This window comes from Chaetomium fimeti (genome assembly GCF_033439085.1).
Source record: "Chaetomium fimeti strain CBS 168.71 chromosome Unknown B0H64scaffold_3, whole genome shotgun sequence".
Classification (NCBI taxonomy): domain Eukaryota; kingdom Fungi; phylum Ascomycota; class Sordariomycetes; order Sordariales; family Chaetomiaceae; genus Chaetomium; species Chaetomium fimeti.
This window is the reverse complement of record NW_026944331.1, coordinates 4,549,150-4,563,005: the sequence shown is the minus strand read 5'-3', so window position 1 is coordinate 4,563,005 and position 13,856 is coordinate 4,549,150. Positions and strand designations below refer to the sequence as shown.

The window sequence follows — 13,856 nt, the reverse complement described above, 5'->3', positions numbered from 1 at the left end:
AAGAGTCACTCAGAGTCACTCGTGTGTTCGTGCAAACCAGACACTCGTACCCCCATAATCCCCGGCAATATTGGGCCTCCGGCATACCCGCAACCGGGAACCGAGTGAAGCCATTTGCCAACCGCCAACGCCTGTCGGGTTTATCAAAAGGCGGCCCCAGAAGTACTTCTCCCAACCGTCTTGAAGTTGTAACTCATCCATTGGCCATCCGCCTTCAGTGTGTCGAACCGGCTCACGCCATTGCCGGGGTCTTCCAGACTAGTTTCAAAGCTGCTCAAATAGAAGCCGATAATGACGACCAGGTAGCTGAGGAGGAGAATGCTCCCCTTGAAATAGTTGCTCTTGCCCTCGCCGTACATGTAGCTCAGCAAGAATACGCACAGGATGACTGTCACCATGTCCCACTGGGGGAAGAGCAGGCTGAAAGTGTAGCGGGCCACGTCCTCGGCAGGGACTCCGAGTGGGTTGACAGCCGAGAAAAGCACCAGGGCGGGAACCTGCAGGAGACACACCTGCAGAGCATAGGCGGAACCAATTTCCATGGAAAGTGCAATGTTGCCGTTCATAGCGAACGAGATGGCGTTTAGGAACTCGGTCGTGTTGGGAACTAGTGCAAAAAGGGTGATGCCGAGAAACTTCTCGTCAATGTCGAAGCTCTCGAGCACCACGTCGACTGTGTCAACAAGGATCTCGGCAATGATAGCGTAAAGCACAGTGGCGCCCATTAAAATGACCGAGCTCTTGAGCCGGCTCCAGTTTGGCGCATCGTGGCCGCCGTGGCCGTCTGCCTGCGCGCCCGCTGGCCCTGTGGCGTCGTCCTGGCCCGGCACGATGGCGGCGCTGCGCACCGGCCCCGGGTGGCTCGCCGAAGCGGGCGGGTTGGCGGCCGTCGAGATGGTGCCTGGTGGCCCTCGCCTGGCGCTCTGCACGTTTCTGGCGGCGACGGTCGCAGCGGTCGCCGCAATCTCAGCCACTTGATGAACGAGATTGCTGTTCTCGGCGTCCGTCAGCCCGGGGATGTTGATAGTGGCGCAAGCGGTGTCAGTAGCACCGTAGCTGCTGGGCTTTGGCGGAACCAGGTGAGGGGTGCCGTTGGCTCCGGCCCCGGAGAGAGGTGTGTTCTGCCGTGTCTCCTCGTCGGGTCGCGAGTATTGCCCAACTTGTCGGAGGGACTGGCCAAGTATGCGCTTGTACAGATGCGAGTCTCGAATGTCGACGCCGCTGGCTTCGCCAGCCGGTGGGTTGCCCAGTGGTCGGGGGGTGGCGTGAGGGGTGGCGTGGTCGTCGTGCTTCTTCTCCTCTACCTCAGTGTTCCAGATGACAGCCGCATGCGTGCGGAGCGTGAACCAGAGTCCGATGATGTAAGACATGAACAGCATGGTGGCGGCGAGATAACAGTAAGGACGCACCGCTTCGATGTAGAAGCGGTCGCTGAGCGCAGGCGTCTGGGAGAAATAGCAGCGGCGACAGTCACGCAAAGCCCCCCCGCCGTCGTTGGGCGTGTCAAAGTTGACACAGTCTTGGCAAGTCAGCTCGTGGGTGCCATAGATCTGGTAGAAGAGAGTCGGCCCAAAGGCACCAATGACTGCAAAAAGCAGCATGGTCGAAGTCACGCCGGCCGACCTCGAGTTAAAGCGTTGGGTCTTGCGTTTGATGGCGCCGAAACACATGGACAGGCCTGGCAGGAAGAGGACACCGGCAAAGATGCTGCCGACAATGCTGCCCTCGACGAGCCGGGCCTTGCCCTGCCGGAGGGCGACGCAGTAGAGGAAAACCTCGACGATGGTGGAGAAGAACGCATTGATGGCTGCGCCGAGCCCCATGGATGACTGGGCCGAGATAGACGCTACCGCTTGGCCAATGAAGTAGGCGAGCGGTATGATGGATAGGAGGCCCGACACGAAGAGAAAGGCGGGGGACGTGAGAAAGTTCTCCATGTGCAGGAGCCCATCCAGGACGAGCCAGTCGAAGATGACAAAACCTACGATGGCCATGAGGTTGATCAAGAAGATGTTGGTTCCATCGATGGTGTACTTCCAGTACTTGAGGCCGACAGCTCGATAGGTACAGAGCAGGATGGAAGATTGGGGTGTCGTGGGGGCGCGGGCAGAGGCGATATCGGATTCGAAGGACAGGGCCAGGGGGTGGCGCCGGAGATGGGAAAACAGGAGCATTGTGACTTTGCCCATGGGGATCGTGAACACCAGCAACCAGCAAATGGCCGAGACGACAAATAGCGAGGGCATGATCAGGAAATAGAAGAATGCAAAGAAGATGACGCGGCCGACATTCCACTCCCCGCGGCCGAACAACCTCCGTTTCATGCGAGGGAGTTGATCGTCCAAGGCCTGCCCGCGCCCTCTCCCGAGGAGGCTCTCGGTCTCGTCCGGTTCCGAGTCGAGGCTTCGCCGCGACCGCCCGACAATGGAGCGGTTCCTGTCCGGCCCAAAGAACAACCGGCCATATTCCAGGTCGCCGCTCTGCCACTGTTCGTACTCGCTGATGCTTCGGCCCTCGCCCTCGTCTTCGTCCAGGTAGGCTTCTTGCTGCTCCAGCCCCACAAACTTGCCAAAGGGATAGAAGATGTAACCCGACAGGCCCCACAGGACCTGGCCATACTCCCGCCCGCCGGGCGCGGCGGCGAAGAGGAGGCAGACGATAGCACCGGTGAAGGCAATCAAGGCCATCCACCAACCAAAAGCAAGGGTCCACACAAGGTTGAAGAACAGCAGCCAGGTGCTGACATGGCCGCCGGGTGATGAGTGAATATCGCCCTCGGCATTCTTCTGTACCGAACGGCTCTTCTTGTACAGGGCCGGCTTCCAAAGCCTGATACCGAAAGGGTGTGTCTGATTGATGGCCTGTTGGCGGTCTTTGAGAGTGAAGCTCTCGGCGTCGCTGACGTCCCCGTCATCATCGTCAGGCGTCGCGACGTCCGGGTGCTCTACCTCGGGTGCGTCTCCACCGGACTCTTCCGCCGGGTTGTTGTCGGCCTGTTCGGCCTCCTCTTCGATCCCTTCGCTGACGGGATCCTCGTCGGCGGCGGAAGAGTGGATCCTTACGAGTGCGGGCGGGGCACCAGCTCGTCTTCGTAGTGTGGTCGTGTAACTCTGCTGGCGCTCCGCGGCGTCAGCTTCGACCTCGGCGATGCCATCGTCCACTGAGAACACGCCGCCTCGGTAAGGGGCTTGGGCACTGGAGGAGGCGCGCCGCGCCATGGGCGGTTTGCGAGGACGCGACCGCGCGGCTCCTGGGCCGGTTCGTGGCGTGAGAAGATCGCCCGCTGGCGACAGGCCACCGTCGGAGCGAGAAGGGTTTCCGGGGTTTGGGCTCTGCATGGCGCCTACAGCGGAGAAAGTAGAACATTAGCCAATTCGTTCTCGAGGGTTCCAAAACCACCAGCTGAGAGTAACAACGGGAACGACGGCAACGGAGCTGTGTCCCGAGTGCCAAGAACACAATGCGGAGAACGCGATCGCCCGTTACCCACTTTCTGGTCGCCTCCGTGCAGCATCGACACCATCATCGTCTTGAATGGTGGACATGGATTGCGAAAGCCGTCGCGTGTCGGTCGGAGAGGGGTCGGCCGCCGAATCGCGACCAGGTCCCGGGGATTCCATCACGGATGGCGCGCGAGGATGTGTTTGAAGGGAGTGAGGTGAACGCAGATTTGGTGCTGATGATCTTGCTCGGATAGGTTAAGCTTAACTAGTTGGAGTTCGACCATCAACAACTAGCTAGTTATAAACAAGGGCCGTCGAACGCGGTTGGTGGGACGGATGCAGCGGGTTTTTAGGATGTCATGGCAGTCTCGTCAACCCCGTAACTGCAAATCGGAAATGGGTTTGTTGGTTTAAAAACCGGGGGAAGACAAGGCAGCCACAAAGAGCTGGAAAACGGGGTTGGCGTGGTTGATAAGGCAATCGAAGGTGCGACAGCTTCGCACCTGCGGGACTCGAACCGACGGGACTTCTCGGATACAAGTACAGCAAAACAACATCAATATCCCGTCAAAGGAGCTGGCCAAGCAGAGCGGTGAAACGAGGACGACATCCTTCTCGCTATGTCTCACTTCATCCAGTGTTTGCACCACCACAATGCTGCAGAAGGGTGTTGTTGGGGGTGGGTCGCCAGTGGTCGGATGCGGCACCGCTGCGAATAGGTCGCCTCACGAAACCACCAACACCGGGATGTGCCGCAGCATGTGGCTGCGCCCGTCCCTGCGAGACTGCTGCGCGTGTTGCGCTCCGGGCGGGCCCTCCAGGCTTCTGCTGATCACTCTCCAAGCCTAGGCACTTGGCTGAGCAAGTTACGCTGTGAGACATCCCACAAGTCCCTCCAAACAAGGCGTTGGCGGTCATTTACACACACCTGCATGACGGACCGATGCAGAGCGCTCTCGGCATTGGTACCCTTTAACCTAGAACAGGTATTCGTAGTTTTCTATGTTATTTTTGGTTAGGAACTCGTCGTGACGACGAATACGCCGATGGTCTGTCAGCGCATCGCCGACTTGAAAATGACATCATCGGCCTCTGAGCTGAGGAGCTGACATAATAATCTGAGGAGCCTTTTCCCTCTGGCGCTCTGCTGGACCGTTCCTTTTTCCATCGTGTGAAGAGAGTGGGTGGGGGATGCCGGCGCCAAGTCACGTGCCACGATTTCGCCCAGAGCAAGTCAAGCCTTGGCGTTGGCGACCGGCGCATTGCGTGGACCTGCGCTGCCTTCAAGCCAAGCTGGTCGACGCCCGTTTTGGATTCCACCCGCATCACATTTCCACACACACGGCACCACCCGACATCGACCTTTGTTACACCTCGCGACCCTCGCGACGTCGATCTTGTCCAAGCTTCCAGAGTCACCTCCCGTCCCGCCAGGCTCCTCCCGATACGAGATTCCCACCAGACCCTCCTTCCTACCGAGCACCCCGCAAGACCTCCTCCCACAGCGACGCCGTCACCATGGCGCTCGACAACTACTACCACAACAAGATTGAGGCGATGCAACTCGAGATCCTCAAAGGTCAAGCTGTTCTCCGTCGCCTCGAAGCTCAGCGTAATGACTACAACTCGCGGGTACGCCTGCTCAGAGAAGAGTTGGGCCTGCTGCAACAGCCAGGCTCGTACGTTGGCGAAGTGGTCAAGGTGATGGGCACCAAAAAGGTCTTGGTCAAGGTACATCCCGAGGGGAAATACGGTATGTGCGCCATGCCATTTCCATGGTTTCCTCGAGTTGTGGCCGCCATTTTCGTGTGCTAATGCGATCCGTCCCCCCGCAGTTGTCGATGTCGCCGACTCGGTCGATGTCTCGAAGCTCACAGTCGGCAAACGGGTGACCTTGTTATCTGACTCGTACAAGCTCGAGAAGATCCTGCCCTCGTCAGTCGACCCGCTCGTCTCCCTCATGATGGTCGAGAAGGTGCCCGATAGCACGTACGACATGATCGGCGGCCTGGATCAGCAGATCAAGGAAATCAAGGAAGTCATCGAGCTCGGTCTCAAGCACCCGGAGTTGTTCGAGTCGCTCGGAATTGCGCAGCCCAAAGGCGTGCTGCTCTACGGCCCTCCCGGGACCGGAAAGACCTTGCTGGCCCGCGCTGTGGCTCACCACACCGACTGCAAATTCATCCGTGTTTCGGGTTCCGAGCTGGTGCAGAAGTACATTGGCGAGGGCAGCCGCATGGTGCGCGAGTTGTTTGTCATGGCGCGGGAACACGCGCCAAGTATCATCTTCATGGACGAGATCGATTCCATCGGGTCGTCCCGCGTCGAAGGCTCGTCAGGTGGCGACTCCGAAGTCCAGCGCACCATGTTGGAGCTGCTCAACCAGCTCGACGGCTTCGAGCCGACCAAAAACATCAAGGTCATCATGGCGACAAACCGGCTGGACATCCTCGACCCGGCTCTCCTGCGGCCTGGCCGCATTGACCGCAAGATCGAGTTCCCGCCACCGAGCGTCGAAGCCCGCGCCGACATTCTACGCATCCACAGTCGCAAGATGAACCTGACGCGCGGCATCAACCTGACCAAGATTGCCGAGAAGATGAACGGCTGCTCCGGTGCCGAGCTCAAGGGAGTGTGCACCGAGGCCGGCATGTATGCCCTGCGGGAGAGGCGCGTGCATGTGACACAGGAGGACTTTGAGCTGGCCACCGCCAAGATCTTGAACAAGCACGACGACAAGGAGGTGTCCTTGGCCAAGCTCTGGCGTTAGTGGCGGGAAGAGGCGCTGGTGATGGTTTGGTCATCGTTCAGACTGCGCAACTGCGCTGCTCCATTGCTACCTAACAAAGGCGTCAGTGATTGTCTAGCCGTTAACTGGCAGGCCACACAGCACGTCTTGTACGATACAGGGCAGGGTATAATAAGCATACAATGAGGTGGGGGAACATCACAAGTCAATCGATCCACATTTGCTTCCTCATCATCTTGCCTTGACAGACCCCCGGTTCTGCGCTAGAAATCTATACCAGCCCAATGTCTAACCAACATCCTGAGCATGCACGCCTTCGAATCAATGCTCGGTGAATCCGTCCATCGTTGTTGCTATACGCCACACCGTTATGCATATGTCTAGGTATCCTTTATAAACTTCCCTTTTGATCGGGATGTCGTCTTCGCAAAATAAAATAGAGCAGAATCCCCCCTGTGCAAACCCCGAAACTACACATGGAGTTCCAGAGTTCTCAAGCAGCCATCCCGAACCGTGCCCATAACCCCATAACCCTTCTCCGCTGGATATACCTTTGCCCCCCAACCGCACCCAAAATGAGCATCCACAAACGCTGTCCTGCCGTGATATGAACCCCGCGCGGCGCTTCCTAAAACGCCAGACTCTCGCTTCGGCCTCTCCCCTTTCCGTCGAGTCCCCCGCCTCCGTCTTCTTGAAGCCGCCGCGCCCACTCTAGCACCGTCTCGTAGCACAACACAAACTGTCGCAGACTTTGCACCATGCTCAGCCTCTGGCCACGAAAGTCTTCCACGGTCTGCGCAATTAGGTCCACGGCGTCGTCGTCGAGCCAACTCGTGTTAATGTTCGGCACAGTGCCGTGCTGATCTATTGCTAAACGGTCGGGCTCGGTAGTTCCTTGGCTCATGCTGATGTCCCCGTCCGGATCGTAAACCAGTGGGCCCGGCTGCGCCCGGCGCATGGTCGCATTCGTAGCGTGGCCCAGCACGTGCTGTTTCTGGCGCTTGAGCATGTCGATGACGGTGTCGACCGTACAGAACGCGCCCGTTCGGCCGCAGCCGGCCGAGCAGTGCACCAGCAAGGGGCTAGCGTGCTCCTGCGATTCGGGTCCCTCGTGCCAAGCCAGGGGCATGTTCTCATTATCTGCCCTCTTCAGCCCGGTAGAGGTATCTCGGTCAGAGCCATGGTGCGCAAAGAACGGATTGCTCGCCGCCTCGCCTGTAAAGCCACCCTTTTGTCGCGGCATGGGTGCCGATGTCAAAGCCACGGGGGGCTCACGCGGGAGTACGCTGCGTTGCATGATGTTTGCCAGTTCGACGAGTGCGAGGAGATGACTGGGCTGAGCCGGGGCACCGAAATCGGGCCACGATGGGTAGTGGAGTTGTGTAACTTCGCGAATAGGAGAGAAGGGGTGTGCAGCGTGGCTGAGAGCGAACTTGCGGACGATGACATGGGGCGTCTCTGTCGCTGTTGTTGCCTGTGGGGGGAACGCGAACTGGTTGGCCGTTTGGGCCCCGATATCGAGCGTCGTCGTCGTATTCGCACGCCGCCGGGCCGCGTCGGGTAAGAAATCGGGAAACGATGTCCGTGACGGGCTTGCGGGGCCGTCTGTCGTTGTCATGCCCGTGGTTGGCGGCGGCCTCCGCTTATCAATATCCAGCGATATTTTCTTCTCCGAGAGGACTCGCAACTTTACGGGACCGAAGTCATTCCCTTTCCAGTACGGGTGGCATTTCAACTGGCCCCCCTCCGACTCGGCGGTCAACATGACAATGACGCGTACATCGTTGTCCCAGACAACGGACCAAAAGTCCTACATGATCGAGTCAGCGGCCGCGACGGGAAAGCAACCCATAGAACGAAAGAGCTGCGAGTGCTCACCTCAAACGTAGCGGGCAGTGGGCCCTGGCTCGCAATATATCGCTTGTGGCTCCGTTTCGCTTGGAGGTGGCTCGCGTTCACATAATCACAAACGCCTTCGGGGCGGCCTAGAAGCCTCACTCTTGCGTGTTCAAAGGGTAGGATATCCTTGTACCTGTTTTTCCCTCCCTTTTCGATGCCCGATAGCTGTACTTTGGTGATATTTTCTTGAGCGCCGCTTCGGATATCTGCAGGCCCGACCACCGAATACGCCTCGCGCATGCGCGATTGCTCTGTGCGTTCGATGCGCAGAAAATTGTCCGAGACCTTCTTCCCATGATCCCCAGACTCGGCCGCGTCTCGGAGCCAACGGGGGAGGCTGGCAAGAGCGAGGCCTGCGGGGACACCGATGTCCATTTGGCCGACGCCATCGACCAAATCCTGATTCTGGCGGATGTTGTTGAAGAACGGGCTCGGGTTGTGGTGCGCATTGGGTAAGAGCACCCCGCCAATGACTGGTGGTAGATTAGCGCGTAGGCCGCCAGACACTGGGCCACCTCCGAGCGACAAGCCCGGGGATGGCCCGCCTGAGGATCGATCGATCAAGGCTGGGTATGCTGCAGCGAATGCGTTAAAGCCCCCGCGCAGGATGCCGACAGGCCCCGAGTAGCCCTCGTTAGTGAATTTTTTGATCATATTTATGGCGGAAACAGCGTCTCGCTGGTCGGATGAAGAGGCGTCATACACAACAAGATGACTCGCCTCGCGCCAGCTAGAGAACCTTTCCTGGTCCTGGTCCGCCTGGAAGGTTTGCTGAAGCTTTTGCAGGTTGAAGGTTGCGCGCTTTAGCAAGGTCGTGGGGATGCACAGGTTCAACGCCCCGCGCACCCTCGATTGTGCAAACTGGGGCGAGACTCTGAGGTCCAACAGCAAGAGCTTCGCGTCCCGGTCCTTTTCTAACATGTCTTTAAGTTCCGCCGGAGATATCAAAGCGGGGCCGCCAGTGCCCTGCGCCTGCGGCCCCACGGCCGTGCCGATTTGGCTGAGCGAGCTGGGGGACGGTGATACCGTCTTGCCGCGGGTTATGGGCTGCGGCGACGGCCGGTCATTCGTGTGGGAGGGGGCGAAGTTGGCTCCCGCCCGGTCAGGGGCCGCGAACGGCGACGGTAGTTTGGGTGGGGGTATCTCGTGCCTGCCCATGCTCGGAAAGAAAGGCGGGTTCAGCGAAACAGCAGAGCTGCGCTTGGAATCTGCAGATACATACGCAGAATCTTCTTGGAGGCTGTCGGCGTCCTTGTCAAGTTTGCTTCCAGGGGGGTCCCCCAAGCCAAAAGATCCGGTAGCGAGACGGGGCCGCGGAAACGGAATATCCGAGCTATCGCCCCCTTGGGTGTGCCATCTCGGGGGGCGTGGCCGCTGCAGAGCAGACGGCGTCGAGGCCGGCGGGGTGTGCGCGCCTCCCGTTGAAACACCGAAGTGAGAAGCCGATAAGCTAAACGCAGCCCTGGAGCGGTTTGCATCGATCTGCCTCCGGAAGGCCTCGAACTCGGGGTTCGCATCCAAGGGAAGCTGCTTGGGGATCGCTGCAGAGAACGACTTGACCGAGGATGACGGCGAGCTCCAATTCTCGCGCGGTACCAGGCACGAATCACGCGGGTCGGCGGCGGGGTCGGCGGCCAGTCCGAAGTAGTTCGGACTCGAGGTTCGGGCATCTTGAACGGCGCCTCGGGCGGCTCCGGGGGAGAGCTTGGGGGGGAGCGGCTGGCCAACCGAGGGCGGAGGCCGCGGGGACGACATGGGAGAAGTTGTAGACTTGTTGTTGATGTACGACTGGGAATTGGAGCGGGAATGGGGGAGCCCCTGGGGGCTCACTGCGGACACCGGCGCTGGTGTCGTCATTGTATAATAGGAGGGTCGGTCGGTCACTCGGTGCTCGGGAGGCATAGTGGCGGTATCAAGGGCGGTGGCGGGACCGATGGGGCGATGCAGCAGCGCGTTCAGCAAGCACAATCCCCAGTCCTATGCTGGCGTGGTGATCGCGGGAGTAGTGTGCTGAGCGCAGCCCGTCATGAAGCCGCCATGTTGAGTCCAAGGTCGCAAGGTTGGGAATTCGAGTTGGGTGACGTAGGTGTTCCGAATTCGCCTCGCTGCGCAACGCCTGGTGGGTCCTAGCCTCTGAGAATGTCGCGATCGGAATGAGGGTTTCTGTTTGCTGGTTCCTCGATGCAGCCTCGTCGTCGGGGGTGTAAGATATGGACAGCCTTTTCTCGGACGGCGGATGTTGGGGCTTTCTTGGACTGGCCTCTTGAAACGACGACAGAGCCGGATCGTGTGGGGTTCGTCCTTACACAGTCGACCCGGGTGGAGCAGGGAAAAGAGACCCCGGTCCGTGATTGCCGGGAGTCTCGGCGAGTCGCCGCGGGGTATGGACGGTTGGATGGCGGCACGGCAAACGACAACTGAAGTCGAACCTCTCAAGCCAACAACTTTTGGGGGACGCAATTCGTAAATCAGGCCTGTCGTCAATTCTGGTTGTTGGAAAAGAAACAAGAGGCGGGTTTCAGGAACAAAGGAAAACAGGGGACCAGATGGAACGGAGCATGGACACGAGGTTAGGTAATTGGGATGGTGGGGGTTCCGAAGCGCTGAAAGTCGGACGATCACCAGCAGGCGATCAGAAACGGTGGCAAGACCAGCTTAGGGGGGGGGGGGGGGGGGGGTGCTCGACCACGTCAGGGGCCTGGCCTTGTTGAGGGGAAATTGAGGTTCAAGTTCAGTTGTGTAAACTGCTCAGGCTGCTCGATTTCCATCCTCACCGACAGGACGTTCGTGCCTTCCAGGTTCGTGACGGCGGGCGGGAATCACGGCAAAGACACAATTGGGAAAGGAAGGGCGCCCCTGTCGCACGGTGGAATCCCTGAAGAAAACAGTGAAAATAGGGGCAGCAATGGGCCGGGTTGATGTCAAGATACGCAGGGGAGCGGGTTCCTCAAAGATTCCAGGCTTCTGAGAAGGGGAATGATCTGCCGGTCCAGAAATGGCACTTTTTAACTGCCTGGGGCTGTTGGCCCACAGTGACCTCACTGGCGGGCTCACTGGGTCCCATTTTCAACGAAATTAATGACATCCCACAAGAAGAGTCCAGGGAGCGCAAAACCTCGTCAAAGGCAAGGTTGGCCGTACGTTGTGGGTTCGAAGAAGCTCCCAAGTGGTATAACTCCTGTCGTCTCCGAACACGAATCAGGGTCGCTCGGCATGAATCGGGCTGCGACAATGGCGTCGCCGCTGCACTTGGAAGGCCAAGTCGAACAACGGGTACAAGTGGGGCAGCCCTTGCATCCGTGTCAGCGGTGTCGTCATTGTGTGCGCCAAGTGTACTGCGTACAATGCAACTCCGAGTCCACGAAGTTTGCTCGGGGTTGCCGCTTCGAGATATTCAAGACGAGTTCATACCATGGAAGAACTGCTATATATGAATTCCTCGCATGTCAGCACATCAGCGTGAGAAGGTAGGTAGTTATGCGAAATGCGTCACACCTGTAGTTATCCCGGGCTACCTCTGGGCCTCGTTACCAGGGCTCACGAGACGACGACCAACGATCAAGGCCGCATCTGCTTGGCAACTCCTTTTGAAGGACTCCCGCAGATTCATGTGCACGAGACTCCTCGCAGCCAGCGGCAGAAAGCTCCTACACAGTACTGTACACAGTAGAGTTACTCAGACACTCTTGTCCCGCAAGGATCGCACCATGCCAGAAGTCCTTGGCCTTGGAACATCGGGGCGTTCGAGACCCGAAAAGACCGTCTCATCGCGTATGCACCTCATCTTTTATTGGGATTCTGGCTCGTCGGTTGGTCAGTTCTCCGTCTTGATCGGTTTCGGGGTCCCACACAACCATCTCGCGCTCCACTCCGTACTCCTTGCACTGAAAGTCGATCTCGGAACATCAACGCCGACATATTTCTGTCACGATTCGTTTGGATCTGGAGCATTGACCGCGACGAGTGACTCGCTACCCACGGCTACCCGACGCTGTCACTCGAGAGAATATCCGTGTGAACCATGTTAGGTCCTCTCAAGCGCAGGATGAGTTACTCCGCTCCAAGGTTGCCCAAGCGTTCGCCCCAGATTCCTGCATGTCGTGAGCCCAGCTCCAAGGGTGACAAGAGGTGAACACCGTAATTCCAGGAGAGAAAAGACCAATCTGAGAAGTTCGACACCGCAACAACAAACGAGACAACGCGGCCAGGAACGGAGTAAAAATGTTGTCTCGCTGTATCTATGCTCCAACCATCTTCGCAAACAAGCCAGATAAACCTCCCAAACGCCGTTTGATGCATATCCGTGGCCGTGCCAGCCTTGCCGCAAGACAGCGAATTCAGGCTCGCCAAGCCAACGGCCACGAGATCAAAATGTCGCCAAACCAGTTTCCTTCACTATAAGCGAATGTAAAGGTCTAGGCAGTCAATCCGCCATTCCCTCCGCCCAAGAAGACTTCGCAGCCATTCCAGCCCGAGCCCCGTCCACTCAACCCTCGTCCGCGCAATCTGCTCCGTGGCAGCAGTCGCCAATGCCCCAGCTGTCGTGTTGAACATCTCAGTAGCTACAGCCGAGGCGGTGGCATTCAGGTCCTCGGCTGCCGTGGAGTTGGTCGCCGCTTCAGCTTTCCACCCTGGAATGGGCAGGTATATGTAGCTCGCCGCGGGTCGTGGTTGAAACCAGTTGCTGCCGAGGTCGAGGAAACATCGGTCGGACCAGTTGCAGGAGGTCAAGAAGAGGATGAGGAGGAGGAACGAGCAGTAGAAGCACGGCCGGTTGAGGAAATAGGTGCACAGAAAGAAGAGGAATATGAAGGCCGGCGATGCATTTGTCGGGATAAAGAGGAGCGGAAGCCAACTGCGAGGGCATGATCAGTCAGTACCTAATCGCCACGGTCGGCTTTCGTTGGGGAGGGGAGGATAATCCTACCTGCGAAGGCAGAACATGATGAATCGCCGGACTCCGCAGGCTCGAGCCAAACGAGGCGCTGGGGGCACCGCACTCTCATGTGATGTCGACAAGAACGCCGAGTGAGTAAAAATATTGGCCAGCGAACCGAAACGCGGTCGGAGCCGTGGGTTTGCAATCGGTCTAGCCTCGGAAAAGTGTGCGATAGTATTGTCTTCTGATAGGCGCCGTATACAGATAACGTGGGGGATCCCGAACGCCGTCCGAGTGCTCGTTCTGAGGTAGAAAGTTGGATTGAGGTTACTTGAACACAATGCGTTCCTCAATTTGGTTGTGGCGGAAGAGGCTCGGCGATTTTTTGACCGAGGCGCTTACCTAAGCCAATACCAGCTCTCTGCGTCTCCCACGAGCACTCTGTAACTGAGCGTGCTGAGGTACCAAATATCAGCGCCTATCGCTCGCTCATCGGAAGCGCCTCCAAGCAACGGCTTCCTCCTATACCTAACCGAGAGAAAATTCACACGCCATGGAGCCATTATATCTGAATCCATAACCACGTACCTGGGTAGGTACTTGGTACCGAAGGACGACTTTTACACACACGGCAGTCAACCTCCCGTCTGACGCGGGGCAGGCCGACAACAACACATCCCGACTGGAGGTCCCTTCTGTTTCTTGGCGAGCCCCAGGGCTTCGCGCCCCAGTCCGCATCGATGACCACTGCAGTCCATACGGTAGTTACCTATTCATATTACTTCGTCGCCCTTGCCTTTTCTCCTGCATCTCTCCTCCAAATCCAGACAAATGCTGCTGTTGGAAAGGTGATGACGGAAATTAAAAGGATAAAAGAAGAGAGCCC

At 58.2% G+C, this 13,856-nt stretch overlaps 5 protein-coding genes across 5 annotated transcripts; 2 read left to right on the top strand and 3 right to left on the bottom strand.

Annotated features, from left to right (window-relative positions):
* Positions 1-53: 53 nt before the first annotated feature.
* Positions 54-3,846, bottom strand: B0H64DRAFT_137391 (Sodium/calcium exchanger protein-domain-containing protein). Its single transcript, XM_062798232.1, has 2 exons — positions 3,491-3,846; positions 54-3,343 (listed from the first exon to the last, which is right to left on the bottom strand). The coding sequence occupies exons 1-2, from the start codon at positions 3,618-3,620 to the stop codon at positions 144-146; spliced, it is 3,330 nt and encodes a 1,109-aa protein (XP_062661597.1). The 5' UTR covers positions 3,621-3,846; the 3' UTR covers positions 54-143.
* Positions 3,847-4,961: 1,115 nt separating this feature from the next.
* B0H64DRAFT_441484 (P-loop containing nucleoside triphosphate hydrolase protein) lies at positions 4,962-6,213 on the top strand (the record flags this gene model as incomplete). The annotated part of the gene is made up of 2 exons (XM_062806574.1): positions 4,962-5,196; positions 5,279-6,213. 2 exons carry the CDS (start codon positions 4,962-4,964, stop codon positions 6,211-6,213), a joined length of 1,170 nt encoding a protein of 389 aa, XP_062661596.1.
* A 244-nt stretch (positions 6,214-6,457) lies between these two features.
* B0H64DRAFT_137359 (uncharacterized protein) lies at positions 6,458-10,132 on the bottom strand. Its single transcript, XM_062798230.1, has 2 exons — positions 8,071-10,132; positions 6,458-8,002 (listed from the first exon to the last, which is right to left on the bottom strand). Exons 1-2 carry the CDS (start codon positions 9,991-9,993, stop codon positions 6,821-6,823), a joined length of 3,105 nt encoding a protein of 1,034 aa, XP_062661595.1. The 5' UTR covers positions 9,994-10,132; the 3' UTR covers positions 6,458-6,820.
* A 617-nt stretch (positions 10,133-10,749) lies between these two features.
* Positions 10,750-11,825, top strand: B0H64DRAFT_393871 (uncharacterized protein). Its single transcript, XM_062803670.1, has 2 exons — positions 10,750-11,515; positions 11,587-11,825. Exons 1-2 carry the CDS (start codon positions 11,010-11,012, stop codon positions 11,759-11,761), a joined length of 681 nt encoding a protein of 226 aa, XP_062661594.1. The 5' UTR covers positions 10,750-11,009; the 3' UTR covers positions 11,762-11,825.
* A 661-nt stretch (positions 11,826-12,486) lies between these two features.
* On the bottom strand, positions 12,487-13,035 carry B0H64DRAFT_373339 (bladder cancer-related protein BC10-domain-containing protein; the record flags this gene model as incomplete). Its single annotated transcript, XM_062802281.1, has 2 exons — positions 12,487-12,946; positions 13,019-13,035. 2 exons carry the CDS (start codon positions 13,033-13,035, stop codon positions 12,487-12,489), a joined length of 477 nt encoding a protein of 158 aa, XP_062661593.1.
* Between the last annotated feature and the right edge of the window lie 821 nt (positions 13,036-13,856).

What these genes read in the sequence shown, in the direction of transcription:
- B0H64DRAFT_137391 (XM_062798232.1), bottom strand. Translation starts at nt 3,620, where the DNA reads ATGGAATCCCCGGGACCTGGTCGCGATTCGGCGGCCGACCCCTCTCCG. An exon ending in TGCACGGAGGCGACCAGAAA is followed by an intron (nt 3,344 to 3,490) that starts GTGGGTAACGGG and finishes TCTCCGCTGTAG; the next exon opens with GCGCCATGCAGAGCCCAAAC.
- B0H64DRAFT_137359 (XM_062798230.1), bottom strand. Translation starts at nt 9,993, where the DNA reads ATGCCTCCCGAGCACCGAGTGACCGACCGACCCTCCTATTATACAATG. An exon ending in CACTGCCCGCTACGTTTGAG is followed by an intron (nt 8,003 to 8,070) that starts GTGAGCACTCGC and finishes TCGATCATGTAG; the next exon opens with GACTTTTGGTCCGTTGTCTG.
- B0H64DRAFT_393871 (XM_062803670.1), top strand. Translation starts at nt 11,010, where the DNA reads ATGTCAAGATACGCAGGGGAGCGGGTTCCTCAAAGATTCCAGGCTTCT. An exon ending in TTCATACCATGGAAGAACTG is followed by an intron (nt 11,516 to 11,586) that starts CTATATATGAAT and finishes AATGCGTCACAC; the next exon opens with CTGTAGTTATCCCGGGCTAC.